This window comes from Suricata suricatta, chromosome 2 (assembly GCF_006229205.1).
Source record: "Suricata suricatta isolate VVHF042 chromosome 2, meerkat_22Aug2017_6uvM2_HiC, whole genome shotgun sequence".
NCBI classification, from domain to species: Eukaryota; Metazoa; Chordata; class Mammalia; order Carnivora; family Herpestidae; genus Suricata; species Suricata suricatta.
In genome coordinates, this window is record NC_043701.1 from 61,275,421 (window position 1) to 61,302,644 (window position 27,224).

The 27,224-nt window shown below is 42.1% G+C and overlaps 1 protein-coding gene across 4 annotated transcripts in view; it reads right to left on the bottom strand.

Moving 5' to 3' along the window:
* PIK3CG (phosphatidylinositol-4,5-bisphosphate 3-kinase catalytic subunit gamma) overlaps positions 1 to 22,487 on the bottom strand; it is a 33,776-nt gene extending 11,289 nt beyond the window's left edge. Inside the window, exons 1-10 of one of the 4 annotated variants that reach the window (XM_029927283.1) lie at positions 22,336 to 22,487; positions 18,008 to 20,014; positions 14,046 to 14,111; positions 13,718 to 13,943; positions 12,108 to 12,211; positions 7,873 to 8,019; positions 6,051 to 6,141; positions 4,683 to 4,813; positions 3,573 to 3,684; positions 1,748 to 1,905 (exon numbers count right to left, since the gene is read on the bottom strand). In XM_029927283.1, coding sequence (XP_029783143.1) covers positions 1,748 to 1,905; positions 3,573 to 3,684; positions 4,683 to 4,813; positions 6,051 to 6,141; positions 7,873 to 8,019; positions 12,108 to 12,211; positions 13,718 to 13,943; positions 14,046 to 14,111; positions 18,008 to 20,002 — 3,030 coding nt within the window. In that variant the 5' untranslated portion in view covers positions 20,003 to 20,014; positions 22,336 to 22,487. Of the gene's footprint in view, positions 1 to 1,747; positions 1,906 to 3,572; positions 3,685 to 4,682; positions 4,814 to 5,014; positions 5,503 to 6,050; positions 6,142 to 7,872; positions 8,020 to 12,107; positions 12,212 to 13,717; positions 13,944 to 14,045; positions 14,112 to 18,007; positions 20,015 to 21,958; positions 22,047 to 22,141; positions 22,313 to 22,335 lie in introns of those variants that run through there. The other 3 variants (XM_029927275.1, XM_029927290.1, XM_029927300.1) reach the window with 3 other exon arrangements.
* Between the last annotated feature and the right edge of the window lie 4,737 nt (positions 22,488 to 27,224).

A 27,224-nucleotide genomic window follows, 5' to 3' on the forward strand; every position in this document is an offset into this window, starting at 1 on the left:
AGTGGTTCAAGAAAGCAGCTTTGGTCACAGGAATGGAGAAGGGTTCCCAGACCGAGAGGAGGGCACTAAGGCTCTGGGGAAAGGTTTCACGCGTGGAGTGGAAGCTGCCTGGGACCAGGAGCGACCCCTCCTTGGCCTCCCACCTCCCGACGAGACTGTATACAGAGGTACAGCAGGAATTCCCTTTTCGTTCAAGGATATTTTGAAACTAGACAACAAAGAAGATTATAGGAAGAAGTGCTGCAGGGACTTCAGGGTGGCACGGGCGCGGTGGGCAGTCAGTCTGGGGAGCGATGCTGACCACAAGGAGAACTCCAAGTCAGCAGGGGAGCCTGCCCCCATGAGGATGCCTGCACGCCTGACTGTCCCAGCGGCGGGATCGCTGCTGTGCTTCTGCAGCTACTCAGATGACCCCCCTCCTCCAGGGCATGAGAATTGAGTGTCCCCCTTTTCTTCAAATGCTAAAATTCTTCCAGATTATTATTATTATTTCTGGAACCATTTTTCTCTTCCAGGAAGTTGACACAATATGTGATTTTTAACTTTAAAGAAAAGCAGGACTGAAATGTGTCAAATCCCTGGAAACAGTCCGACACCTGGTGGAGTTTACCTAGAAAAGCACACTAGAAAGCCTAAGACCACCTGGCCTCAGAGGTCTCAGTTTCTCTGACAAGGCTTCTGGAACTGTGTGGGGTGGAGGGGTGGGTAAGTCCTGTAACCAAATCGAAATCAGCCAGGAGAGCAAACAAGAACAGACAGGTTTCAAAACAGTATGTACATCCTAGTTCCTGTTCCACGCGACCTCAAGGCCCAGGCCTCGTCCCAAGGATAACGGGACTCAAGAAGAGACTGAAAACAAGGCTTTTTCCTGAACGAATTCCAACCCACCCGTGTTTAAGACAGGCCTGAAGTGGGGGGAGGGGGCACTCTTTAAAGGCACCTGTGCATGTAAAGGAATCCCTCTTTGCCTCTACTGATCTGTTTTGTGTTTGTGTGAGCTATTAAAATAGGTATTTTATGTAGACATTATGTAGTAGTTTTGAGGTCTATTCATTCAGTTATTAAATTTGCAAGCATGGAAATTTTACTCCTTGCGTTTTTGAAATATTTGATAGTCCAAAGTGGATGGAGACCAGGGAGGAGTGAAAAAGAAAGGAGGCTGCGTCGCTCCAGGGAGATGGGGTGACCCACATGGGACCTTGTTTACAGGTGAGCAGGACAGGCCTGAGCTTTTCTGTACAACCCGCAGTGGGGTTGACAGGATCTCAAGCGAGAGAAGAGACTGTCCTTTACCAAAACGAGACTGTGTACAGAGGTACAGCAGGAATTCCCTCTGTTAGTAGCATGATAAATGCACACCTCAGCACAAATCAGGAGAAGCTCACAATTGTTTGAAAGTCCTGAAAAATACATGTGGAATTTGGATCTTCCAGGCCCTGTCTTGAATTGATAAATATTCGGAGGGTAAACCTGCTTGCCAGGCGCTCCTCCTGAAAACCCCTTTTGGGCACAGTGCCATTCTGGCATTCTCTATTTGCTGGTCCCCCTGACTACGGAATGCTCTGTTTCCCTTGCTGGGTGGTTTTAGATGGGAGGTTACTGAGAAGCCGCATTTTGCACTTAGGGAAGGAGTGGAGGAAACAGGGAGGCAGAGAAGCCTTAACGTGGAGTGAGGGGGAGGGCTGCTGTGCCTCGGGACACCATCTGGTTGATACTCTGAGAGGTGATGAAGAGGAAGGCCAGTTACCTGAAATTTCTGGAAGTGTAGGCTTGTCTTCTTTCCAGAAGTTCCCATCACAAACAGGAAGTCTGGGGTTAGCACAAATGGCACTCTCTCTTTATTGATGCCCAGGAAACTTTTGTAATTCCCGAGAATGTGTCCAAAGTCAATATGAAATAGATTTCCTTAAGAGAAGAAGATGTCTGACATCATTACACGAGCATAAGCGCTTGTAACAACACTCTGGTTTGTTTATTTCCTGAGATATGTTTTAAGTTGCCTGAAAATGATCTATCTTGGGCGAGAGAGCTATTTTTACACTGTTATATCAGCTTGTGATATTTTTCAACTTAGCAGGTGTGTATGGTAGTAACCACAAAGCACTCTTTGAACCAAGTGTGTTTTTGATATCCTTCTGGTGTTCTTTAGATGACAGCCAAATGCCATTTTAAAAAATTCTTGTTTCATCTCAGAATTATTCTTAGAAATAGAAGTCAGAACGCTCTGGCTAATCTGTCATCATTTTGCCCAAGACTCTCTGATGCCCTCAGGATAGACTGATGGTTTGCTCTGCTTGGAGGAAGGGCATTCGCCTTCTACTTTTGAGTAGCACCATAGAAATATGTCACTGTGACTCTCCTTTGAGTCAATTTCTACCACTGTCACTCTTACCACTGTGATTACCATCATCTCTTATTTAGATAGCTTGTATCAGATGTACGGGCTATAAATACGTGATGTCTTTTGATTCCCACAGAGAGTAAGCAGTTTACCTCAATATGGTGCTTTTTCCAGATCCCTCTCTTAAACTGGTCTAAATTTCTTAGAGAAACCTTTAATAGCACAGTAGCCAATACTAACCATGGTCAGAGTGGTCGGTAAACTTGTGATAAGAGGTAGGTTAGGAAGACAGAGCATCTCAGGTTTAAGGATGTCTGGGAGTTCTTTTTGTTGCTTCTTTGCAATGGATCTGACACTATTGATCACCTCCTCCTCCACCAGCTTCTGGGATATGCCCCTATCCCATCTTTCTAGCTAATGGCTTTTCCTTCTTAAGTCTCATTTCTTGTATCTTCTTCCTTTCTGGGGTGATCACAGAATCTATGTCCCTACACACTAATGACTTCTAGATGTGTGCTCCAACCTTGAAGTTTGTTTAAATATTACTTCTGTGCTGAGGGATAGGCGAATGGGGAATAGTGCCAGTTTCATGGGGACAGTGGTTCAGTTGGGGAAGACAAGAAAGTTCTGGGGGATGGTGGTGATGGATGCACAGTAATGTGAATGTATTAAAAAGATTTTTTTAACATTTTATTTTTTTAATGTTTATTTATTTTTGAGAGAGAGGGACAGAGCATGAGTGGGGAAAGGGAAAGAGAGAGAGGGAGACACAGAATCCAAAGCAGGCTCCAGGCTCTGAGTTATCAGCACAGCGCCCAATGCAGGGCTCAGACTCACAAACTGCGAGGTCATGATCTGAGCTAAAGTCAGACACAACCAACTGGCAACCCCCCGATTTTTTTAATGTTTATTTTTGAGAGGGAGAGAGAACACACACACACACACACACACACACACACACACACACATCCACACACGTGAATGGGGAAAGGGCAGAGACAGGGAGACAGAGGCTCCAATGGGCAACGCTGAGAGCCCAATATAGGGCTCAAACCCATGGAACCGTGAAATCATGAGCCAAAGTCAGTCACTTAACTGAGCCAGCCAGGGGCCCCATAGGGTGAATGTGTTTAATGCCACTTAACAACACACTTAAAACTGGTTGAGATGGTAAATTTTATGTCACGTATATTTTACCACAATAAAAAAAAATTGTAATAAATAAACTCACCTGTCTCCGTGATCATAATATTGTCATTGTGTCTGTCGCCTATTCCAAGAACAAAGGTAGCCACACAGTAGCCAGCACAGGAATAAACGAATCTCTCCACTGCTGCCTGAAACTAATGAAAATACATCTGAATATTAGTTGTGTTCTAACTATGAAGAGCAGAGTGGATCTGTTACAAACTGTTCCAAAAAGACACTATTCTGGGAACCAGTTTCAAGTTTGTGGCACCTGATTTCATTAACATCCTATCTTCTAAGTGGCAACTTTCTCCTTGCTCTCCTTATATTTTAGGTGAACATTCAGTGACTCACAATAGCACATGGAAGAAACGAGAGTCAAAGAGCAATGGTAATTTAATCAGAGGGTTCATTGGGTTCATTTCCTCTGCGGTGCCATCACTTGCCAATGCTACAGAACCCATAACAATTTCTCCTTCATTGGAGAATGTATGCTTTGCTTGTGACCACTTCACGTATGTGTGGGTTCACAAATCTACATATATAACAGACTAATAAAGGCTGCTAATTATATTTCTTCCCCAAAGAGCTGCTAACCATGCAAATGAGAGGTGGTAATCCTGTGCCGCAGAACTTGAAATAGCAGCCAAACAGCCTAACCATGCAGCTTGTGAAGGACTTGGCGTATGTACTTTAGAAGGACGATGGAACTGACATTTTCAGCCTCTCTAATTTACCATTTAGAGTGCAGGGGTAAATCAGAAATTACTTTGTAGGATATGTGGCATCTCCCTGGTAAGAAAGGATTTATATCCATGGTAACTAGATTTTTCTGCCAAACAGCAAAAAGAGGTGGTCACAGAAAGTACCCACCAAGTTATTTCATGGAACCAAATTTTATGCAAAGCATGCCTGATAGTCAAAGGAGAAACAAATATTCACTGGCATTCTGAATGGAGCGTCTGTGTCTTACACAGATACGCCATGTCCTGAGGGAAGGCACTTGAACCCCCCACGGCCTCACAACTAAAGGATTTCACCAAACCTCAGGAGGCACGAGGTTGGTAGATCCTTTGAAAACGTGAGCCCGTTATTGCTGCATAATTGACAGTTCATAAGGAGACTTCCAGGTGGGGGGAAAGCCAGAGCTCACCTTTTCTTCAATGGGGCATTTTTCTTTGAGCCAGTGATTCAGGACTTCGTCTTTAAATGCGCCTGTGTTGCCCACGGTGCTTTGCTGAATTTTGGCAATTGTTGTGGCCTCTTTCACAATCTCGATCATTCCTGTGGGAGGATGCACAGAGCCTGACATAACGTGAGGCCTGGTGCCTGACCCAGAGGAGGAATGGCTGGGTCTTTGTTGACAGGTAGGCAGAGGGCTTTTCCACAAGGGGGACTCTTTTCCTAGTTTGGTTTTCTTAGGAGGGAGTGAAAGAAAAGGAGGAGGATCCGGAAGTTTTGTGGGACAGGCTTTCAGTGTCCCTGAATGGAAAGAGGAAAGGTTGGCTTTCAAAGGCAATACGCAAAAGCACTTATGTGCAGAGCATATGTGCTTGGCACACTGTGCCTTTTCCTTTTTTAATCATAGGGTCAAATGGAAGTGGTTTTGTATAGTTCTTAGATTGGAAGCTTGAATAAAAATATGTCTGATTGAAAGAAAAAATGTTAAGTGCCTATAAAAGCACCTAAGAGTAGAGTATGTAATAGCTTCAATAATGTGAATTCTAAGTTATTAAAATAAGTGACAGATCTTTGCATCTATTTTTAAACATTATTTGTGAGAGAGAGGTTTAATGTGCAGTGAAACGAGTTACAGTTTAGAGGTGGAGAAGTAAAGAGGAGGGAACAAGTTCTTACGAAAATCATTTCCATGTATAGTCACAAGGATTTAAATCACATACTCATGTATTTTCAATAGATCCATATTAAGTGGAGAGTTGCAGTCACCAACCTTGGAACATTTTCTTCCTTTTCTGTTTGGATTATAATTTCTCAGTTATTAAATGCGTATGCTAAAGGACTTATGATCCTTTATTTTGTTTTTACATTTTTTTTTATTTGAGAGAGACCGTGCATGAGCACAAGTGGGGGAGGGGAAAGGGAGAGGGGAAAGAGAGAGAGAGAGAGAGAGAGAGAGAATCTTAAACAGGTTCCACACTCAGCTCAGAGCCTCCATGTGGGGCTCGATCCCATGACTCTGGGATCATGACCTGGCCAAAATCAAGTGTCAGATGCTCAACCAAGGGGGTGCCCGGGTGGCTCAGTCAGTTAAGTGTCCAACTTTGGCTCAGGTCATGATCTCGCAGTTCATGGGTTCAAGCCCCACGTCAGGCTCTGTGCTGATAGCTCAGAGCCTGGAGCCTAATTTGGATTCAGTGCCTCCCTCTCTCTCTGCTCCTCGCCTTCTTGTGCTCTGTCTCTCTGTCTCTCTCTCAAAAATAACTAAACATTAAAAGAAAAAAAAGGACTTATGATACTTTAGAACAAGCTGAGTGGTTTATTCCTCTCCTGAGGTAATCACCTATTTTGTCACCAGTTGAAATGCAACCATATGGCAGGAGGCACAGATCCAGAGATTCAGTCTCCCAAATGGATTCCATGATTCGTAGAATCTAGACATCAAAGACAAAAATGTTTCCGTTATATTTGTTCAATAATTTTTCTTCTCCCTTAAAAAAACAACCATCTTATCTGGTAATGCAAACTCTATAAGTCAGCATAAAATCTGTAAGTCACAACTATGCTCTAAAGTTCCCCTTCACTGGGAGCCTATTAATTTTGGTCCCTGAGATGGACCCTGGAGAAGATGATAATGTGGGTTTAGTGTGGGAAGAGGTGGTAATGGTGTTTCAGCATTCAAATATTCTACTCCACTTACATATGCTTTCACCATCACAACAAAAAGTGTTCCGCCATAATATTCTTACAAATTTTTATCCCTGAGGCCCACTTGGGCTAAACCAAGGCGACACTAGCAATGACGAGAATGCTTGCTAATTTACCGAGTGCTGTTTTTTGTTGATCTTTCGCATTCACCGTATAACGTGAATATGATTTTTACTCCTATTCTGCACATGAAGAGACTAAGGCCCTAAGAACTCACCTAACTTGCCCCCACCTGTCAAGCAGTGTGCCTCAGCAAGGAAACAAGTGCATAGAGGGCAAGTGCAAAGTTCCCCTCAGAATGAGAGGAACACAGTGATGCTTTGTGTTTCTGAAGAGCTTGTCTGAAGATTTTATGGATTTATTTGAAAGGCAGCAAACCTTCAAAAGACTAGAAGGATTTCTTTTTCTTTCTTTTAATACTTCCGGGACAATACATATAGTATTCTTGAAAAGAGAGCAAAAGGTATTATTGTTTCCATATTAGAAACAAGTACAAGCAGAAACACACAAAGAGAATTGAAAACATGAGCAGTTTTTAAATAGGCTATATTTAAATCAATGAGGTTTGTCTGTTTTAAATAAACCACATTAAATATTAGAAATTGTGTTACTTCTACAATGGTGGACTATGAAGATTATTTTCCAGGTTTGCAAAGCTGAAATTGATCCAGAAATGTTAGAAAACATGGACGATGATTAACATTGATTACCATCCACCCTCTGGTCTGGTAACCTATTCATTCTTGTTACTTAACTGCATGATTTCTTCAATCACCTACCTGTTCATCTGCTATCTCCTTCCTATCAAATCATTCACTTTAGTTTGTGTATGAGGATGGAGATCAAAGTGAAGTATCTAAGGAAAGCACTTGTGGATACACAGCTATGTCTATAAATATGAATAAAGTGGATAGAAGGGAGGTACATATGTCTATATTTTATATTACCACACTAGGAATAAAGTGTATAAAGGAGAGGTTAGGTGAGGGAGACATATCTGGCTATATGGGAAGTTTGGATATGCCTCTTTTCAGGAGTGGACAGCACTGGGATGATCACTAGATCACAAATCTAATGACCCACAGCCATGTTCCCCCAGTGCAAACTCTGTTAAAAAAAAATCTTAGATCATTGTGCATGGAAAAAATAGGAGAATGGGAATAGAATCAGTATCAGGCATTGAAAAAAATGTTTTTTAATGTTTATTTATTTTTGAAAGAGACAGAGAGACAGAACACAAGTCGGGGAGGGGCAGAGAAAAATGGAGACACAGAATCCAAAGCAGGCTCCAGGCTCCGAGCTGCCAGCACAGAACTGCGAGATCATGACCTGAGCCGAAGTCAGATGCTTTAACCAACTGAGCCACCTGGGCACCCCACTAGCAGGCATTTTTTAGATCTAATACAGAATTCTTTTTTCAGGTAATTGAACAAAAAAATCCCTTAATGGTAGCATACCTGTAAAATCAGCATGTCTTGGCGCAGATCATCACCATGTTTAAAGATAATTCCAATTGTTTCATTTGATAGAGCTGTAGGGTCAGCACATTTAAACTCAAGCCATAGGGGCTTTTTCTTGGAAGCCATCACTTTACATTTTTCAATCTGTAAAGAAATAGTTACATATTTCCTTCACATAATGAATACATATTATGAACACATAAATCCTCTTGCAAAACAGTATTATAAACAACCAGTACATCATCCTAGTTGGAGGAGAAGATATTTGCAAATAGATATTAGATAAAGGGTTAGTATCTAAAGTTTACAAAGAATTTATCAATCTTAACACCCCAAAAATAAAGAATCCAGTGAAGAAATGGGCAGAAGACATGAACAGACACTTTCCAAAGAAGACATCGAGATGGCTAACAAACACATGAAAAGATGCTCAACATCACTCATCACTAGGGAAATACAAATCAAAACCACAGTGAGACACCACCTCACACCCTGTCAGAATGGCTAAAATGAACAACTCAAGGAACAACAGATGTTTGGGAAGATGTGGAGAAAAGGGAGCACTTTTGCATGGTTGGTAGGAATGCAGACTGGTGCAGGCCCTCTGGGAAATAGGATGGAGGTTCCTCAAAAAACTAAAATTAGAGTTACCCTACAACCGAGCAATTACACTATTAGGTATTTATCCAGAGGATAAAAAGATGCTGATTTTTTGGGGCACATGCACCCCAATGTTTATAGTAGCACTATTGACAATAGCCAAAGTATGGAAATAGCCCAAATGTCCATTGATGGATGAATGGATAAAGAAGATGTGGTGTTTATATACAATGGCATATTACTCAGCAATCAAAAAGAATACAATCTTGCCATTTGCAATAATGTGGATGGAACTAGAATATATTATGTTAAGTGAAAGAAGTTAGAGAAAAATAAATATATGATTTCACTCATATGTAGAATTTAAGAAACACAGCAGATAAACATAGAAGAGAAGGAAAAATAAGATAAAAACAGAGAGGGAGGCAAACCATAAGAGATTCTTAAATACAGAGAATAAACAGAGCTGCTGGAGGGGAGATGGTGGGGGGAAGGGGCTAAATGGGGGATGGGTATTAAGGAGGGCAGTTATTGGGATGAGCATTGGGTGTTATATGTAAGTGATGAATCACTAAATTCTACTGTTGAAACCATTATCATACATGTTAATTACCTTGGATTTAAATTAAAGAAATAAAAAACAAAGTGCTAGTTGGAAGATGATGTTTAATGATTTGGGTAAATACAGAAAACATTCTTACCAAATCTGGAAATGCTATAGGGGAGCAAGTTATAACACGTAAAAGCAAGGGTTCTCAGACTGTGTTCCAAGGAAACCTATGAGTCTGTGGAGATGCCCAAGAGGCAATGGCAGATCCTGTCCTCTGCACACCCCCCTCCTACAGGGCTCTCATACTCCCAGGTGCCCATTACTACAGAGCAACCCTGCTGTTTATCCCAGCTCAACATACCCTAGTAGTTGAAGCATAAAGAAAACCATACCAAGGCCCATATTAGTCAAATTGTTGAAAACCATGGTGCTAAAAAGAAAATCCTAAAAGTAATCTGGGGAAGAAAGACACATACAGAAATCAGAGGTAAGAGGGACAGGAAACTTCCTGACAGAAAAAAAAAAGCCCCCAAAAAATGCTGCTGAAAGGGAGGAAAAAAAGCCAACCTAGAATTCTATATTCAGGGAAAATGTCTTTCAGAAATGAAGGTGGAATCATGAGGTTTTCAGACAAACAAAAGCTGGAAGATTTTCTTGCCAGAAGACTTGCAGTATAAGAAACTTTTAAGACTGAAGGAAAATGATGCCAGTTGGAAATATGAACCTTTACAAAGAAATAAAGAGTCCCAAATGTGGTAAATGTGTGGGTAAACATACATATATATAAGTTTAATTTATTAGGTCTGATAAATCTATTTTTAACTGTTTAAAGCACTAATAATTATTACTGGGTTTATGACATAAGTAGGAGGTAAAAGCATGACAAAAATAGCATAAAGGTTGGGAAGAGGTTAATGGAAGTATGCTGTTGTAAGGTTCTTATACACATGTGAAGTGATGTATTATCTGAGTGTAACCAAGAGCATGAGGTAACTGATAGTTTGACCAATGAAATGGACTAGAGAATCTAGATATGGACACACACATATATGGTCAGTTGATATCTGACAAAAGTGCCGAGGTATTTCAACAGATAATGCTGGAAAAGTTGGATATTTCAGACCAAAAACCCACACCTGATCTTTACTTTCCATCATACCCAAAAGTTAATTCCAAGCTGGATCAAAGACTTAAATGCAAGAGTGAAAACCATGCAACTTCTAGGAAAAAATATTTGTCACATTGAATTAGGCAGTATTTCTCAACATTGGCACCATTGACATGTTGGGCTAGATTATTCATTGTTGTTGAGGGGCTGTCCTGTGCAATGTAGGATGTTTAGCAGCATCCTGGTCTCTACCCACTAGATGCCAGTAGAATTTTCCCAGTTGTAATGGTAAAAAATGCCTCTAGACATTACCAAATGTCCCTTGGTGTGTGTGTGTGTATTGGGGTGTGTCTCCCCAGGTTGAGTATTACTGGATTAGTGAAATGTTTCTTTTTTCTTTTTTTTTTTTTAAATTTTTTAAATGTTTTATTTATTTTTGATACAGAGAGAGACAGAGCATGAGAGGGGGAGGGGCAGAGAGAGAAGGAGACACAGAACCAGAAGCAGCCTCCAGGCTCTGAGCTAGCTGTCAGCACAGAGCCTGACGCGGGGCTCGAACCCACGAACGTGAGATCTGACCTGAGCCGAAGCCGGAGGCTTAACCGACTGAGCCACCCAGGCGCCCCGTGAAATGTTTCTTTTACAAAAATTTTTTAATGTTTATTTTTGAGACAGAGAAACAGAGCATGAGTAGGGGAAGGGCAGAGAGAGAGGGAGACACAGAATCCAAAGCAAGCTCCAGGCTTCAAGCTGTTAGCAGAGAGCCTGATGTGGGGCTAGAACCCACGAGCTATGAGATCATGACCTGAGCTGAAGTCGGACACCCAACCAATTGAGTTACCTAGGCACCCCGCAAACTATAAAAAAAAAGTGATAAATTGGACATAATAAAAATTTAAAAGCCCTTCTGCTCTCTGACATGTACTACTAAGAAAATGAAAAGGCAATCTGCAGACTGGAACTTGTAAAATGTATACCTGATAAAGGATTGTATCCAGATTATATAAACAACTTAAAAATAAGATGGCAACCCACATTAAAAATGAATGAAAGATGTGAACAAAAACTTCTCAATAAATGATGGAAAACAAGCACATGAGAAGATATTCAACATCATTGAATATAAATTGAAAAGCAAATAAAAGCAACATTGAGATGCCACTTCACCATTGAAATGGTCAAAATTAAAATGATTGGTGATAATTAGTGTTGGCAAGGATATGGAACACTTGGAACTCACGTACATTGCTGGTGGGAATATACAGTTGTACACACTTTGGAAAAACAGTTCAGTAGTATCTTATAAAATTAAACACACATATCCCATGACTCAACTATCTTGTTGTCAAATATTCACTTAAAGGGTGAATGGAAAGTAAATCATAGTATATCCACACAGGGAATTATTACTCAGTCATAAAAAGGAACAGATGACTGACACACACAGCAACATGGATGGATCTTAAAAGCACTACACGAAGTAAAAGGATCCAGATACAAAAACTACATACTGTATGATTCCACTTCATGAAATTCTAGAAAATGACGTGACAGAAGCAGATCAATTGTTCAGGATCAGGGACGGAAGGAGGGAAGGACTAAGTGTAAGTGAACACAAGTGAACCTTTCCTATAACATCTCTGTGGAAGCATTCTGTATGCTGGTTGCAATGGCGGTGGTTATGTGATTGCATATGTTGGTCAGAACTCATTGCACTGTACACTTGAAAGAAACAAATTGTTTGTGAATTATTCCTTAAGAAAGCTGATTTAAAACAAAATGGATGGGAGACTGCCTGGTTTTGAGGCTTTGAGGAGCTAGTGGTTAGAGAAGGCTTGACAGAAGCCCATCCAGGGACTTTCCAGCTTCCCTGTCTCTATAGAAACCTTAGCTTTTACCCACGCAACCCTATGAAGCATGCACAGACAGTTGCAAGACATAAAGACCAATTGGGGACATTGAGGTGATACCTACCACTAGTGCTCCGGCCTTCAGTCCAGGATCATATGGGACTCTAAAGCTTTTTGGGAGATTCGAATTCTGCAGATTTTCAAGCTTTTGCTTAAGTTGTGAAATAACTGTAATTGTCAGAAGCGCACAAAAGTTATATGAGTTCAAGAGATCACCAACATTATCTACAGCATTTCCTGAGGCCATGTCTATTCATAACATTCTATACATTTGGTCTGGTGTGGAGCGGAGGCAAAGGGTGTAGGTTTCTGTCTTTGAGGAACTAACCATAAGACATGGCAAGATAAGTCAGGTTTACCGTGAGCAGTACAGCCATGGACACAAAACTGTAGCAGAGGACGGAAGCATGCGAGTGAATATGTGTGAGGCCAAGACAGTCAGGTAGGGAAGGATATTTTGAGGGTAATGCTAAGGAAAAGATACTGTAGTTCTTTTCCCCACCTGCGAAACTTTGAGCTGCCATTTGGTTTGGGTAACAGACGTTCAAAGACCGTATTAAATGCAATTCAGTTAGGGTTCTGTCAATTATTTTCAAAAGAGGAAGTCAGGTTATGTGGAGACAGTGTAATAGCCTCAATACTCAAGCATTCTTTACAATTCTAAATTCTAAGGCAAAATATATGGGTTAAATATTACTTCCTGGACAACCTACAAGAGGCTAGTACAAGTGTTTCCTTTTCTTACTTATGATGAAAATAAAAGTAAGATGATTGTTACCATTATTTTTTTTTTTTTTGGAGAGAACATTATTGGTGTATTGGAAAAGAACTCAAGGGGTAAAGTGGAAAATTCAGAATATTCAAAATACTAGCTGAGTATGTTAGTATATGTGTCCATTATAATTATGTATATAAAAGTGAGTAAGAAATATCCCCTAGTTTCAAGACTCATGCAGTTTACCAGGCCAGAAAGATGTGTCAATGACTACATTTTAATATAGTATCAACCCAAGCCTATGGGAATACAGAGAAAGAGTGATCAGTTTTCCTAGGAGCAGGGACAGGATTTCTTAGGGATAAGATCATATTGGAAATGACATCAGAGAGGAAGTATATATGTCTGTATATAATTATGCTCATCTCTATATAAATATAATAAAAATGTAAGTACACTGACATGTAAATATATACACAAATTTTTAAATAGCTTTTCAGTAATTCATTTCTTTAAAAGACTGAAAATTTGAAAATATATACATATATTGAAAGGGAGGGAAAAAGTAAATATTTGCAAATAACTAATCTTTGTGTATGTGCATGCAATTGTTCTATTTTTTGTTTTTGTTTTTTTAGTTTCAAGTTTTTACTGAGATTCCAGTGAGTTCACATACAGTGTAGTTTCAGGCATGCAATTGTTCTTGTATATACACCTTACATCTGTGTGATGCTTCTTAAATTTTTCAAAGAATTTAACATCTATTATCATTATTAGCATATATATGTATGTAGTTTTAAAAAATATGAACTTAAAAAAGGAGGACTTTATATTTGCTTACTCCACAATGACAGAGTATTGAAAAATGTGTTCTTGGCTTTTTTTAGGACGGTACAACTCACCTTCCTGAAGGAAGGAGAATCACAGGGATGATGACATTGGAAATAGAGGCACCGTACCTTGGGAACTGACATCATACTTTTCAGCAGAGAGCGATTTAATATCAAGGGTGACCTTCTGTAGCATCTCGATCACTTGAACTTGGTCGGTGAAATCCTGCAGCATGGCCGTGCCGCAGCCCCTCAGGTAGGCTTCTAGGATCACTGCAAACCTCTGCTGGTAGTGTCTGGACTGTGCTATCTCGCTTCTCAAGAACCAAAACAAGAAGTGACCAATTCTTTTGTTCTGGAGGTGGGAACAAGAAGGATGAAACAGTTGTGACTAATGCTCTGTCAGTTCTCGCTAAAGTTTGAAAGGTCGCACTATTCTCAGAGTGGAAGTACTTACTCTTAAGCCACGCTTCAGCAGAAATCTGGCGAGGGCGCTGTCATGATAGGGTTCAAATTTCACAGCCTAAAGGAAGAACACAGGGGCATTTGTAGGACAGCATTCTGTGTTGGTTAATCAGGGGGAAAAAGACGTGGAGGAAAAGCACTCTGCCTTACTGAGTCTTTTCTGGTGAGGGTGATGACACTCTTACCAGTCACTTCACTCAACCCTTTCTTTTTGAGGACACTTTGGGCCAGAATGAGCCACCTGCTTAAGGATTGGGATCAGAAGCCAGAACTCTTGACTCCCAGTTACGTTCTTTTGCTGCCTTCAAAGGTGAAGAGGTTAAGGCCTTAGCTCCAATGAAGGGCTTACCTGATTTCTTAGAAGGATAGAGGGGAAACATGGGGATGACTGTAACACATCCATAAAAGAGGAATATAAAAGAGGTTGTTGGAATGAACATGGACAGTGGAGACACAATACATGTAATGAGAAAAATATGTTAGAGGTGAAGATCCTAAAAATCCTATGGCTTCCCTTTAGCTCAAGATGTGTTTGGCATCTTGCTGGCAGGTCACTGCACCGCCTCATGGGCTCTTACTTTAAGTAAACAGGGACACCTGGGTGGCTCAGTAGGTTGAACGTCTGGCTTCGGTTCAGGTCATGATCTCATGGTTCATGGGTTCAAGCCCTGTGTCAGGCTCTGTGCTGACAGCTCAGAGCCTGGAGCCTGTCTTTGGATTCTGTATCTCCCTCTCTCTCTCTGACTCTCCCCTGCTTACGCTGTCTCTCTCTCTCTCAAAAATAAAATAAAACATTAAAAAAAAAGTAAACAGCAGGTTTGGATCCATCTACACAGAGTGACCACTACCCTCTGCCATGCTGTAGTGTGAACAGAGATTTTTGTCTGAGAAGTTTCTGATTTTACATGCTTCCTCGTGTTCAGTAGTTTTCGTATCACTTGGCTATTATAGAAGTATTAACTTGTATGGCAGATAGCTCTATGACTGAAGAAAAAGCAGCAATAAAATATAAAAAATAATTAAGAATGACAAGTATAAGAATATTTGTTATACCATTCTCAGTGTTTACAGTAAGTCTGCAATAGTTCATAATTTTTTGGCAAGACTAACAAATATAGTTTAGATTGTTACGGATGCATACATAGAGTTATAGGCTGATATCATGTGTGTGCATAAAGAGAGGCTTAAAATGAAATATCTCAGTATTTCCTTTACAGATAGAAATGGTCTACCATTTTTGCCCCAAGGAACAAGAGACATTCCCATTCCACTTTATGTTTTAGGGCCTGTGGGCTTCTTAGTACAATTTTTAGTTCTTCTCTGGTTTTCCAGTTTGGAAATGATCAATACTGACATGATAATATTGCATTTATTCCCATGCTTTCAAAAATGCTTTTATTTATTTATTTTTAATTTTTTAAAATGTTTATTCATTCTTGGGAGAGAGAGAGAGAGAGAGAGAGAGAGAGAGAGAGAGAGAGAGAGAGAGAGAGAGAGAAACAGAGAAACAGAGTGTGAGCGGGGGAGAGGCAGAAAGAGGGGGGGAGACACAGAATCCGAAGCAGACTCCATACTCTGAGGTGTCAGCACAGAGCCCAATGCGGGCCTGAACCCATGAACTGCAAGATCATGACCTGAGCTGAAGTTGGACGCTTAACTAACTGAGCCACCCAGGCACCCCTCAAAGATGCTTTTCATGCCTGTGGGCCGGTTAGGTGCCTGTAGCTGCCGTTATGGTCTGAATTGTGAGAATGTGGTTTATTTGGCCACTGATGCAGACTTCAAAATTGTTTTTTTAAGTTTCTAGCTCAAACGTGAGTCGTTTCGACCTTATTCGTGTTTCACTTCTGTAAACACAATGCAGATCTCAACTAGGAGACCATTTTAATCAGGAATGAGTCATTGAGCCAGATCTGAAAATGTCTCAAATAGTTTTACAAATGACTACTCTTCTTCAAGTCTATGACCACAAATTCAATGTTAATATTACTTATTGACCTCTTTCATTTAAAACATTTCTAAGAAGAACACGATTCATTTTCCAATTCTGCAAAATTTACTTGTGAAAATGACAATTAAAAATAATCCATTAGTGAATTAAATTTCATTCATTTTTATTTGTCTTCTGTCAGTATCTGAACTAGTGGGCAGAGAAAAATAATAGATACATTTAACAGATGAAGGCAAAGGTCGAGAGTAATGTTTCAAGTATCTGCTTAAGGAGAAGGCGAAGATTCAGCATTAAAGTTGAGAATATCCAAAATGCTCATCAGAAAATTCCAGGGCCTTCCTCTAACTACAAATAATGATTAGCGAGTTTGGTGTCTAACACTAAGACAGCCTAGGTGGCTCAGTCAGTTAAGCACCGACTTAAACTCAGATCATGATCTCACGGTTTGTGGGTTCATGGGTTTGGGCCCCGCATTGGGCTCTGTTCTGACAGATTAGAGCCTGGAGCCTGCTTTGGATTCTTGTCTCCTCTCACTCTGCCTCACCTGCTCATGCTGTGTGTCTCTCTCCTTCAAAAATAAATAAACATTTTAAAAAATTAAAAAAAATAAATAAAGAGATCAGGTCAAACATCACTTACTCAGAACTGTCCCTGGTTTCCTCGATCTAAATTAAGTCCCCAGGACTCCTCCCTATTTTCTCATAATACCCTGCAGATCTTCCCCAAAGCATTTGCACAATTTATTATGAAATATGTTTGTATGTGTATGCATTTAATGTCAGTCTTCTCCACAATGTCACAAGCTATAGGGGGACAGAGACAGGCTCTGTTGTGATCACTGCTCTCTCTCTAGCATCCAGAACAGAAGTGCCCAGTACATGTTGTTGAATTAATGGAGGGACATGTCTGCACTCTAAAATAACATTCTGTTACAATTCCTTTACTTCCTCTTCCTTGTTAAGCAGCACAATACAGTCAGAACTGTTCTGGTGTGCAGAACTGTACCTCGTTTTTCTTCAACTTCCTAGGTATACTTTAAGCAAATCACTTAGCCTCTCTGGGCTACTTAGAAAGGTGTGAGAACAGGAGTGGAAATCCTTTACCAGACCTGTCTGAAGAGAGGGGCTTTTGACATCCCACCCAAATAGAAGATGTTGTTATTCTATGAGTTATGATAAGCGTGATCAGAGAGGGTGACCTTTTCTCTCTGGGACACACTATCCTGACTCTGGATTTTTTAAAACAATTTTTTAAAATGTTTATTTTTGAGAGAGAGAGAGCAGGGAAGGAACAGTGAGAGAGGCAGACACAGAATCTGAAGCAGGTTTTAGGCTCTGAGCTGTCAGTACAGGGCCAGACATGGGGCTGGAACTCATGAACGGTGAGATCATGACCTGAACCAAAGTCAGATGCTTAACCAACTGATACACTCAGGCACCCCCTCACCCTGGATTGATGCAGGAAATTGGGAGGCAGTGAAAAGAGCAGGGTCTGGAGTCAGACTGCCTGGGTTTGATTTCTGGTCTGATTCTTTCAAAGTATGTGACCTTGAGCACATTTTAGACTCTCAGCCTCAGTTTCGTTACATATAAAATGCAAATGTTAATTTGACCTCCATCATAGTTGTTTGGAGAGTTCAATGTGATAATACACGAAAAGCATGCAAATCACTTGCAGCCTCAGAGCCTTGGCACAAGGGAGCATTCCACAAGTCGCCTCTGTCACTAATAAAGTAAATGAGAACAAACTACTCCTATAGGACGAGTTTTCCTAAAAACCAAAATACGATGTTTTCACAATGCTTGTTGGCAATGCCTCAAAGACAGTAAAAAAAGTAAATGGAACAGTTCACTACTGCTTGAAGTGGCTTCATCAGATCTCCTTTGACTGACTGTGACGCTCTATGGGCAAAGGGCTTTTAGTGAAGACTGAATGGGGTGCCTGTGCACATGCAAATAAACTCTTTGAGAAGAGTGCTCCCTTGACAACCCCAGAATCCCTACCTGGACCAGCTGTAGCAGGTAATGCAGAACATCATCGTCCTCCAAGCTCTCCAGTTTCTGCACTGCAATGGCTCTTACATTTTCATCTGAAAAGTTGCAGTCCAGGAGTTGCATTGTTAACCCCACATCCAAAGCGCTTTGATCCCAGACCTCCCGTCTGGCTAACAATTGGTACGTTTTGGCTACAATTTCTTGCTGTCCCCATTTTACGGAGCTAAACAGCTTAGGATATGCCTTTGGATGCTTAAGGCTTTCATATCTAAAATGCCAGAGTAATTCTTTGTCCTCTGCTGTGAGAGGGTTAAGTGGATCAGTGGCTATGATTGCCTCCAGTTGCTTCCTAAGCTGGTTGGGCATTTCTGCTCGAACCCGGTCTCCTTCAGGGTCAGGGGTGGGCCGATGCTTAGGCAAGGCTATTGGGTGACAGTAATTGTCCAGAAGAATGGAGATGGACATCGAGTTCTCCTTGTCTGGGTTGGTCGCAGATGTGAGCTTGTCAGCATTGAAGCTCCCTTGGTCTTCTCCCTTTCCAGATATCTGCCACATGTGGAGCACATACTCCCCGTAGCGCAGGAGGAATCGGTGGTCTATCAGCAGCAGGTTCACATAATAGAGGAGCTGAGTTTTGCCTCTGGACTCGGAGCTGGGAGTTTCTGCAGAGGCCTTGCCAGGCAACACTGGAACTTTGCTGCAATAGATCTGGAGGTTGAGTAGAGCCCCTCTAGGTAAGTCTTTGATTTTGATACTGAACTCAAGCCACACGTTCCAGAGCACCTCCTCTGTGAAGGGTTTGGGACTGGTTCTCCTTTGGCAAAGGACTTGCTGCCCATGTTGGATGTTTGCCTCCACAAAAACCGTGAGGTCAGCATTCCGGGGCAGCACAGGGATATCAATACCTCTGATTTTGACCCTGAACTTCCGGTCACAGTCCCACAGGGACACAGTGAACACACTCTCGTGGTCCTTCCCGTGGATCGTCAGCTGCTCATGGTAGCCAGTGACTCCGGTGCAGTCATCCACCAGTGGCCACTCTTCTTTCCTCACCTCGTCCAGGGCTGGGTCTGGAGGTGTGTCAAGGACCAGGTGAATCTCTTCTCCATTCTTGAGGCATTGCCTCACCCACTGAAAGTTTTTGATGGGTGTTTCACCCACTAGGTACTCATCCCGGCCGCATACTCGCAGCACAAAATCCTGTTCGCTTTGGCTTTCGGGGATATCCATCAAAGATTTCTTCTTGGCCATCTTGGTGAAGAAGCTCTGGAGGATGGTGCCTGGGGTATCGTCGGCTGAGACCTTGATGGTCTGGCTGGTGGTGCTGCGGTGAATAATGATGAAGATGCAGTTGTTGGTGATTTTCTTCAACAGATACTCCGGGAGGGGCTTCGATGTCACCCACGGATGCATGGCATAGAGCTTAGGATCGCGGCCGGCCACCTCCACCATGCGTGGGGTGACCAGGCGGCGGCGCGTGAACTCGAGCTCGTTGTCGTGCACGTTGCTGACGTCGGTGACGTCGTAGCCGATCAGGGCGGTGAGCTGCCTCTGGAAGGCCAGCGTCTCGTCCGAGGGCGTCTGCCGTTGCACTAAGTGGATCTGGCCCGGGCTCCGGTGCAGCACCTGCCAGTAGCGCAGGCAGTCCAGGGTCTGCACCACCTGGTACTTGTCGTAGATCTCGTACCACTGGCCCTTCTTCTGGTAGAGCAGGAGGAAGTGGTCCGGCCCGAGCCGGCGGTAGAAGTCCGCCGCCACGCTGGTCTCCAGCGCGCGCAGCCACACCTGGGCCTTCATCTGCTCCACGTTGCCGTGGCAGGCCACGTGCAGCAGTGCCGTCTCGGGGGTCTTGCTGTTGCGCTGGCTGGTGGGCAGCACGAACTCGATGGGGATGAGCTCCATGGAGGACAGGCTGGCCGTGGTGCTGCGCGGCTTCATCCTCCGGCGCCTGCGGCGGTTTTCCTCTCTCAGAACCACGGGCTGCTCATAACTGTCCAGCTCCATGCCCTGCGCGACCTGGGAGCGGAGACACAGAGGGCTTTGTCAGTTTCTGTTTATACTCTTCAACGAGATGGCAGAAGAAGGTAGAGGAGTACAGGGGTTTTGGAAGCGAGGGCCCAGGAATCCTGGTCCCATCCCTTAGTTTCTGGGTAACTTGAGCTAGAGAATCTCTGAGCCGTTTCCCATGCATCAAATGGGGTTAGTGTTGCCTCAGAGGTGAGGATTAAACAAGGTAATACACTTGTTCAGCATGGCCGATAGGTATATGGGGGTTCACCAATCAGGTACTTTCATTATGTTTGAAAATTTAATTGAGAGAGAGAGAGAGAGAGAGAGAGAGATGTGAAGCCCTTATCTAGAACAGTCCCTGACACATTTTAATGGCTCAGTGTGATAATCATTGTTCTAAAGCATACTGAAATGGATAAATGAATAAAACCATCCAGTTAAAGGATCAAGTTCTAATTTTCAAGGTGCAGGGTGAGATGCTGAAACCCCATACTTTGAAAACAGGCCCTCGACTTGTTTCATCTTTGTTCAGTCTTACACTTCACCCCTGGACCGAGACACCTTGCCCAACCACACTTCACATTCTCGATTTTCTGTCTGGATCAGGTATTTCCTCCCTAGTCAACTTCCTGTCTGTCTTTTTCTTTTCTTTTTCCCCCTCTCTAGTTAGGAAAGGTAGTAATTTCATTAATATTCAAAAACATCAGAATTGGTAAAGTCTCAAGCAAGAACCTTTGCAGATATTTGAATTTTTGAATCACGAAATGTGTAGACATTCTGGCTGTTGTTGCTACATTAAAGCAGTATCTTAGGGGAGTCACCCAAGGCTGAACTCTTCTAGTATGAACCTTCAGATATTTTAACTTTGTACCAATTCATTCCACCTGGCCCTGCGTTAGTGCAGAAGCCACCATATGGGAGGATGAATTTCTGGACTCCAGTGACCCGCTATTTGGACCCCAACTGATCACTTACCTTCCTTTTTGCTCTCATATTTTCATGTCTGTAATGAGAATTCACAAACTGATTCTCATCAATTCACTTTCCTCAAATCTTTAATAAGTACCTACCCCGCACAACGCATTTCTGTATAAGTGTGACTGACTACAATAGGAAACACTTCAAATAATGATTGGAATATTAAAAATACTAAAATTGAAATATATATAAACAAGGTGTTTTGATTTAAACAATTTTTTAATGTTTTTAATTTATTTTTTGAGAGATAGAGAGAGCACAAGCAGGGGAGGGTCAGAAAGAGAGAGAGATACAGAATCTGAAGCAGGCTCCAGGCTCTGAGGTAGCTGTCAGCACAGAGCCCGACGCGGAGCTAAAACCCATGAACCATGAGATCATGACCTGAGCTGAAGCTGGACGCCTTACCGACTGAGCCACCCAGGCACCCCGATTTTAATATCTAGTAGTATCACTACATTGTAAGATATGTTCCACATGTTCCACATAAGAATCAAATACAAAAACAAAAATTGTTTCTGATAATGTCATTTACTCTCTTAAATGACTAATGTTAGTGAGACTCATAAGTACTTATTTCCTTAAGAAATAGTGGACTGTTTGACATATACCAAAAAGGAGAGTGTGATTCAAAGATAAGAAAGACAAGTTTCAAATTTTGACTTCAGCCTACTTTTAAAGTCAGTATTCCCTCTCTTAAAATATTATGAAGTTATCTATAGCAAACACAGAAAGTAACTGTCCCAGAGGACTATTGCTGGTAGCTTTTAATTCACTGTTTGGTCTGTCGCTACATTGTAGAAAAACTACCAAAGAAGAAAACCCAAGATATATTTATATTGACACCAAACTGAAGCCAAAAAGGTCCGAATTGAGGCAAAATACAAATACACAGCCATAACGTCTGGCTCAGTGCTGCCAAAAAGCCTTACAAGATACAAGAGGCAGAAGAAAACAGGCTGGCTAAATACTCACTGCTTTCCTTCATGGCTGAGGCTATGAAGCTTTCTCCTCTGATGAGAAGACATCAGAAACACTGTTAAGCACAATAATCACGAAGCATGCACTTGTGAGAATGTGAAACCCAGCTAGAACAAGCTCTTGAGCCCTCCCTCTTCCTCCCAAACAAAAACAAACAAACAAAAAGGACAGATGCACCTGCAAAGCTACGGCCGGAACCTCATGGATATCCACACATATAGGTCGCGCCAGACAATGAAACGGAGGCATTCAGTGGTAGTATCATCTCAAGAACTGACAACTGTTTCAGATAAAAATATTCTAGCCCAGACGGAAGTGTCACTGTTCCGAGTTAGACCCAACAAAGGGCAAAAAATAGAAGGAAGTAATACCTGATAAAGCAGCGGAGGTGATGATGCTGAAGGATCATTTGTTTAATTTTTGAAAACAAAACAAATTCGAATCTACCCAGTGTGCCTCTAAACTCTTCCGCTTCTCTGGGTCTCCCTTCGTATCCAGATGCAGAGGAAGTGTTGCAGTTACCAGGAAGGAAGTTTTAACCAAGTCGATTATACGTGTGATTGCTCATTTTAAAAGTGTCAGAAATGCATTTCCTGTTATAGCACAGAGTGAAACACGGGAGTGAACAATGTTTACCATATATATATATATGTATATATATATAATCTACTCTTTGAACTATTTTTTAAATAGCAGAGACTGAAACAAATTAAAATACACATTCATAAGACATAAACACATGAGACATAAATATTCTTTCTAGATAGTTCTTAGAAGAAAAGGCCTAATAGCCACAATATTAGAGAAACAGCCTAGTAGGCAGATTTTCAAGAGCTAAATTAAACACATTAGTCCCACAAAGCTCACTTCATTAAATTTTCTTTACAGAAACTCAAATGAACTCTTGTTCATATGCTGTAAAATTGAGGGATGGGGGAAGAGAAACCTAGTGATCCAGGGGCCTGAGTGACCAAGCTGAACATTTTCAAAGACAAGTTATGGGAGCTTGCCTCCTTACCTTGGTGAGACATTTCTGTATATTTTCAGAGCATTCAGCATCCAAAATATCACTGGTGTGTGTGTGTGTGTGTGTGTGTGTGTGTGTGTGGGTGGGTGCACGCGCGCACACATACATGCACATGTGTATGCATGCCCCTGTGTGTTGTAGGGGGAGACATACTGTGAGCAATGATTGAGGACAAAATAAAAGGTTTCTTGGTGTCATGGGAAAATTGGGGCGCTGAGAACTGTCACACCATCAGATACACAGTCACTGAGTGATGGCTCCTGAGTCGCACAGGAGTAGAGAATACATAGAAAACCCATCCTAGGGGCAGCCAGGTGGCTCAGTCACGTAAGCATTTGACTTCAGCTCAGCTCATTATTTCATGGTTTGTGAGTTGGAGCCCATGTTGGGCTCCCTGCAGTCAGCACAGAGTCCAAATTGGATCCTCTGTCCCCCCTCCCCACCTCTCAACATAAATAAACATTAAGAAACACTCAAAAAAAGAAAAAAAAAAGAAAAGCCATCTTAAGTCATTTTTAGAGCATTCCTGTATATTCAGGTGACCTCAATTCCTTCTAGAACCCCCAAACCCACTCATATCCTGAACCATTGTTCTGTTTCCTCTCTCCCAGGGTTTTCTATACTAGGGTTCATCTTCCAGTCTGGGCTCTCGTGGACTCCAGCCGAGCCCCAGGAATAGCCAGTAGGATATCACTAGCCTCACAGCTTTCTTAGAGGTATATAATTGAGAGATTCTCTGAATTCTTTTGACATCAGAATAAATTATTGTTGATCCGATCTATCTCCTTTCACATAGACCCCTTAGCTTTCTGCAAACAGTTTCTACACATAGTCAAAGAGTAACTATAATAGTAGACAACAAGCAGGTAAACCATTCAATTCAAAGACTGCTTCCCAGATATTTAGAGGGGGCTTATCAGCTTCCCTAAGTATATTCCTACTTAGGAATACTCCCTAAGGAGGCTGGCAGATTTAGAAGCCTCAGAGCTGGCCCTCTTGGTTGATTCTGAATGAGGGACAGAGGAGCCATGCTAAAGAAGCTTGCCAAGCTATATGGGCTGACCACAGATGGACCATGAGCTTGGCCGGCGCTGTTCCCCAGACCATGCAAAAGATACCTTCCTCCCCTGGCTCAGTCACACCCAGGGGGCCAGATCCCAACCTGATTATCCCCCCCCCCCACCACCACTTCCCATATACACACACTAGTTATTCCAGCTGACTCTTGGGTCTCCTTGCTGCTAAAGGAACTACTCAGCTAAGTCCAATTATGCAAATATTGTCTGTTCTATGACTAAACTTGCAAATGGTTCAGGCTTTATTGGTGGTTTGAGATTAAAAATACCCTGCTCTTCCCCAAATCCTAATATAGCCACTAAAATTTGACTATATGTCATAGCGTTCAAAGACCGAATTCATGGCCAATATCTCCTTCCTTTCAGTGGATACTTCCTCCTTGCAGAGCAATCCTGTACTAGTTAGGGCTTCTTTCATCCCCAGATTTTTTAGGTTAGAAGACTTGTAGGCTTCATCATTCACCTGCTGTATTGATATGTTTCTCTTTTCTTCTTTTTCCCCCTTCTGTGAATCTCCACACATCTAGCACCATGGTTTACATATGGTAGACATACATTCATTTTGGCTGAAAAAAGAAATACTATCAAGTAAGCTGATTTATATTACTCTCACCATCAGAGGAATAAGAATAGATGAGAAAATACAGAATTTGTCAGAATTCTAGTCAGAATTCTGGCAAATACTGTATGACAGTAAGATCTGTCAGTGGTCAATAAACAGATTATGTAATGTTTGTTACAAAATATGACATTTTGATGGAGGAGGTCACTTTGGGTGGGACTTAAAAAAATTTCAGTATGCAGAGGGAGGCCTAGGATTTAAGGTAAGAGGAATCATAAAGGAAGTTTTCCAAGCCTAAAAGTATTGGGGGGACAGTGAACAGATTAGTTTGCTGAAATGGAGAGTTTATGAAAGACGGAAGTAGGAAATACGGAGATACGGGAAAGACACGGGAAGACCGGCATGTGCCTTCCAAACTCCATTTCGTGTCTTATGTGAATGCCAACAACATTTGTATGGCACACTGGGTACAATGGACTGAATGTATTAGTAGTAATTAAGTGGCTCTCTCTCAGAGAGCCCTCTTTCTGCCCTCTTTCTGCCGTGTGAGGATACAGTGAGAATACGGCAACCTGGAAGGGGGTCCTCACTAGAACCTGACCATGGGCTACCTGATCTTGGACTTCTAGCCTTCGGAATAGTGAAAAATACTTTTTGGTTGTTTCCAAGCCACCCAGTCTATAGTTCTTTGTTATAGCAGCTCCAACAGACTGACACTGAGGTCAAGTGACAAGGCTCCTCAAAGCATGAGACAATGCCTGCCTCCCCAAATGCTTTTGGGGCACACTGTTTGGGAAGCTCGGTTTTGGTTATTGTTCCTGGTGGGGCAGCTATCTGACACAGAACTGTGGGTATCTCTTGGCTTCAGAAAGCACTAGAATCCATCTTTTCAAATTTTTCATGTTAGCCTCAGAGAATGGGAACAAAAATGTAAAAAGTCTTTTTAGTCTAACAGTTTACTTTTGCTTTGTTGTTTGGGCACAAAAACCAAATTTCATGAAGCTTTTTGGTCCGTATCTGGTAAGATGAAAGAGAAATATCCTGGTATTGCAGAAACATTAGCAATTTTGAGACCTAGGTTTATTTCTGCTTATTCTCGGGGCCTAATATATGCTAATTCATCTCTCTCAGCTCTCTAATCTACCAAAGGGAAAGCAACCACCCTAATTATCTCAGAGGAAGTTGTTGTAAACTTATCTAACTATACTATGCAAGACATCGTGTTGGATGTTCTAGAGGCCATACAATTCTAGGTGTCACTCAACCAACACGACACACAGAGGAAGAAGGGGCACGCCCGCTTGTGTGTTTCTTTTTCAGAGACAGGAGAACGTTCCCAGAAGTCTCCTGGGCTCTCTCATCTCTAGTCAGAATTATGGCAAGTGCCCACCTGTCCCTCAGCCAATCACTAGGAAAGGGGATAGAATTACACGTGTGGTTTAAACTAATCAGGGTTTTCTCTGCTGAGTTCCTGGATGGCTGAGAGCTGTGGCTACCAGAACAAAATGTCAGGGCTCTGACAGTAAAGACAAAGGGGTGCTGGGGAGGACAGCAGGAGAGTTTGTCAGAACCTTGACTGCCATTAGGGAGGCAGGGAAATCATCACAGTCAACATCTGCCCTATAGGCAGAACCACATGCCTGTGGGACATTCCACACATTTCCCATTTGTATTATCAGAAATTGGCCATTGAGGGCACCTTTTTGCTGATATAGCTTAGGAGGGGCTTCACAGATTTCTAGAAAAGATTTTTTTTGTAAATTAATTTTTAACAATCCCAATTCGTTAGCATGATGCCAAGCTTGATCCTTTGTGATCTATCCCTTGTGGTCTAACCTTAACAGGATGACTTATCTTCCAAATTACCTCCCCATTTGAGTTAAACTGCTTTCTGCTCTCACATTTGCTGTGCTGTCCCACATCTTTGTGCCTCCCATGCCACTCCCTCTGCTTCATCTCCTCTTCTTAGTCTTTCCTCCTCTCTCCTCCCCCCATTCCCTTGTCTCCTCAGCCATTTGACCAACTCCTCTTCTTTAATACTCCATTTGCCTAACCTCCTTAGGGAGGGCTTTCTGGTTGAGGAAAGCACAGAGTGAGGGAAGCTTTTCTCTCCATCAGTAACCACCCCAAGAATAACAATACTGTCACCACCAACAAGAACAAACCCTTCCATAGCACTTTCTATGTGACTTACATTGTCCCAAGAACTTTAATTTCTTTTAATGTTTATTCCTTTTTGAGAGAGAGAGAGAGAGAGAGAGAGAGAGAGAGAGAGAGAGAGAGAGAGATTGGGGCAGGGGCAGAGAGAGAGGGAGAGACAAAATCCAAAGCAGGCTCCAGGCTCTGAGCTGTCAGCACAGAGCATGGGGCCTGGGGAATGGTTCAACCCCATGGACCATGAGTTCATGACCTGAGCTGAAGTCAGAAGCTTAACAGACTGAGCCACCCAGGCACACCCCACCCCCCAAGCACTTTAATGCACTAATTCATTTAATCCTCACAGCATCCCAAGGAGGGGTGTTACTATTATCACCATTCACAGATCGTGAAAATAATGCACAGAGCGTTAAGTGCTTTGCCCCAGGTCCCACAGCT